Below are 2989 nucleotides of genomic sequence, written 5' to 3'. Positions count from 1 at the left end.
GGAGGACAATGTATACAGAGGAGGACAATGTATACAGAGGAGGACAATGTATACAGAGGAGGACAATGTATACAGAGGAGGACAATGTATACAGAGGAGGACAATGTATACAGAGGACAGGGAATTCTGGAGCAGGTTTTAATGGCAACCAATCAGCTTCTCTCTTTCATTTTCAAATCTTTACCTGAACAAACTGATAAGAGAAGCTGATTGGTTGCCATTGACATCTGCACCAGATTTGACCCCCCCCCCATGTATGTATATATGTATGTGGGTCACGGCGGATGTCGGCCTCACCAGTGCCAGTTGTTGACGTTGGTGGCGTCCGCCCTCTGCTCCACGATCCATCTCGGGTCTCCCTGCCCCCACTTGGCCATGTCGGTGCTGAGCTGCTCGCGGTCTGTCTCCTCAGTCACTTTTATCGGCCGTAGAAGTTACTAGAAGAGCCTGGAAAGCCGGCCGACCCGCCTCCGGCTCCGCCCCTTCCTGCTTTCCGCCATTTTCCCGGAGACCAGGTCCTTTCCTTCCCTCCAGCCAGACCCCAGCAAGATGGCGCCGCCCGTAGACCGGAGACACTGAGAGCGTAATGCCATCCCTCCGGAAGTCGCTGCCTTGGAGACCGACTAAAGAGGCCAATTATATTCCTATTAGAGTGCTCTGAGGCTGCGGTGATCCAGCGGTAGAGGCTTCTCCTGTGTTGGTTGGGAGGGGCTATGCTGAGTAGGAGGGGCTATGCTGAGTAGGAGGGGCTATGCTGAGTAGGAGGGGCTATGCCGAGCAGTGTACACGCTCTCGGTATATAGAATATATAATGGTCCCTCCCCTATAATATCTACATCTATGATATACACAATTTCATGGTCATGCCTTGTATTTGGTCCAACACTATATAGGCGGGGCGGAGTCTGTGGTGACGTCATTGAGCCGGAAGTTGCTGGGACTGTAGTTCCTTGTGTGCTGCGGTGAAGGGCTGCGTGGACTACATCTCCCAGTGCGCCCCGCGGCAGAGGGATCCCTGGTTCTGTCACCCTGCTCTACCCTTACTCTGTGAACCCCCCCCAGGCCGGACAGTATCTGTGGCGAGGATTTTCTGCGTGTGCTACATTGGACTGAATGCTTCCTGAACTCCACATTCGTTGTCCATGATATTATAGGCTCCATTATGACCTCACTGCTGGGGTGGGTGGCAATGCTCTGTCTCTGGCTGTACCCCGGGGTGTGATGCTCTGGCTGTATCGGGGGAGGGGTGGCAATGCTCTGTCTCCTTCTGTACCCCGGGGTGTGATGCTCTGGCTGTGTCGGGGGAGGGGTGGCAATGCTCTGTCTCCTTCTGTACCCCGGGGTGTGACGCTCTGGCTGTGTCGGGGGAGGGTTGGCAATGCTCTGTCTCTGGCTGTACCCCGGGGTGTGACGCTCTGGCTGTGTCGGGGGAGGGGTGGCAATGCTCTGTCTCCTTCTGTACCCCGGGGTGTGACGCTCTGGCTGTGTCGGGGGAGGGTTGGCAATGCTCTGTCTCTGGCTGTACCCCGGGGTGTGATGCTCTGGCTGTGTCGGGGGAGGGGTGGCAATGCTCTGTCTCTTTCTGTACCCCGGGGTGTGATGCTCTGGCTGTGTCGGGGGAGGGGTGGCAATGCTCTGTCTCCTTCTGTACCCCGGGGTGTGACGCTCTGGCTGTGTCGGGGGAGGGGTGGCAATGCTCTGTCTCTGGCTGTACCCCGGGGTGTGATGCTCTGGCTGTGTCGGGGGAGGGGTGGCAATGCTCTGTCTCTGGCTGTACCCCGGGGTGTGATGCTCTGGCTGTGTCGGGGGAGGGGTGGCAATGCTCTGGCTGTACCCCGGGGTGTGACGCTCTGGCTGTGTCGGGGGAGGGGTGGCAATGCTCTGGCTGTACCCCGGGGTGTGACGCTCTGGCTGTGTCGGGGGAGGGGTGGCAATGCTCTGGCTGTACCCCGGGGTGTGACGCTCTGGCTGTGTCGGGGGAGGGGTGGCAATGCTCTGGCTGTACCCCGGGGTGTGACGCTCTGGCTGTGTCGGGGGAGGGGTGGCAATGCTCTGGCTGTACCCCGGGGTGTGACGCTCTGGCTGTGTCGGGGGAGGGGTGGCAATGCTCTGGCTGTACCCCGGGGTGTGACGCTCTGGCTGTGTCGGGGGAGGGGTGGCAATGCTCTGGCTGTACCCCGGGGTGTGACGCTCTGGCTGTGTCGGGGGAGGGGTGGCAATGCTCTGGCTGTACCCCGGGGTGTGACGCTCTGGCTGTGTCGGGGGAGGGGTGGCAATGCTCTGGCTGTACCCCGGGGTGTGACGCTCTGGCTGTGTCGGGGGAGGGGTGGCAATGCTCTGGCTGTACCCCGGGGTGTGACGCTCTGGCTGTGTCGGGGGAGGGGTGGCAATGCTCTGGCTGTACCCCGGGGTGTGACGCTCTGGCTGTGTCGGGGGAGGGGTGGCAATGCTCTGGCTGTACCCCGGGGTGTGACGCTCTGGCTGTGTCGGGGGAGGGGTGGCAATGCTCTGGCTGTACCCCGGGGTGTGACGCTCTGGCTGTGTCGGGGGAGGGGTGGCAATGCTCTGGCTGTACCCCGGGGTGTGACGCTCTGGCTGTGTCGGGGGAGGGGTGGCAATGCTCTGGCTGTACCCCGGGGTGTGACGCTCTGGCTGTGTCGGGGGAGGGGTGGCAATGCTCTGGCTGTACCCCGGGGTGTGACGCTCTGGCTGTGTCGGGGGAGGGGTGGCAATGCTCTGGCTGTACCCCGGGGTGTGACGCTCTGGCTGTGTCGGGGGAGGGGTGGCAATGCTCTGGCTGTACCCCGGGGTGTGACGCTCTGGCTGTGTCGGGGGAGGGGTGGCAATGCTCTGGCTGTACCCCGGGGTGTGACGCTCTGGCTGTGTCGGGGGAGGGGTGGCAATGCTCTGGCTGTACCCCGGGGTGTGACGCTCTGTCTCTCTGCAGGTGGTGACCCTTCCATTCTCCCCCTCGTGTGTCTCTCTCTGC

At 61.3% G+C, this 2989-nt stretch overlaps 1 protein-coding gene across 1 annotated transcript in view; it reads right to left on the bottom strand.

The window, feature by feature from the left end:
* The window catches only part of AHSA1 (activator of Hsp90 ATPase activity 1), a 4067-nt gene extending 3603 nt beyond the window's left edge, over window positions 1-464 (bottom strand). Inside the window, exon 1 of the mRNA XM_018574943.1 lies at window positions 298-464. Coding sequence (XP_018430445.1) covers window positions 298-377 — 80 coding nt within the window. The 5' untranslated portion in view covers window positions 378-464. The remainder of the gene's footprint in view (window positions 1-297) is intronic.
* Between the last annotated feature and the right edge of the window lie 2525 nt (window positions 465-2989).

Source organism: Nanorana parkeri, unplaced genomic scaffold, assembly GCF_000935625.1.
Source record: "Nanorana parkeri isolate BGI_ZX_2015 unplaced genomic scaffold, ASM93562v1 scaffold3388, whole genome shotgun sequence".
Taxonomy (NCBI): domain Eukaryota; kingdom Metazoa; phylum Chordata; class Amphibia; order Anura; family Dicroglossidae; genus Nanorana; species Nanorana parkeri.
The sequence above is the reverse complement of the archived record's forward strand: the minus strand, read 5'-3'. Positions and strand labels throughout refer to the sequence as shown.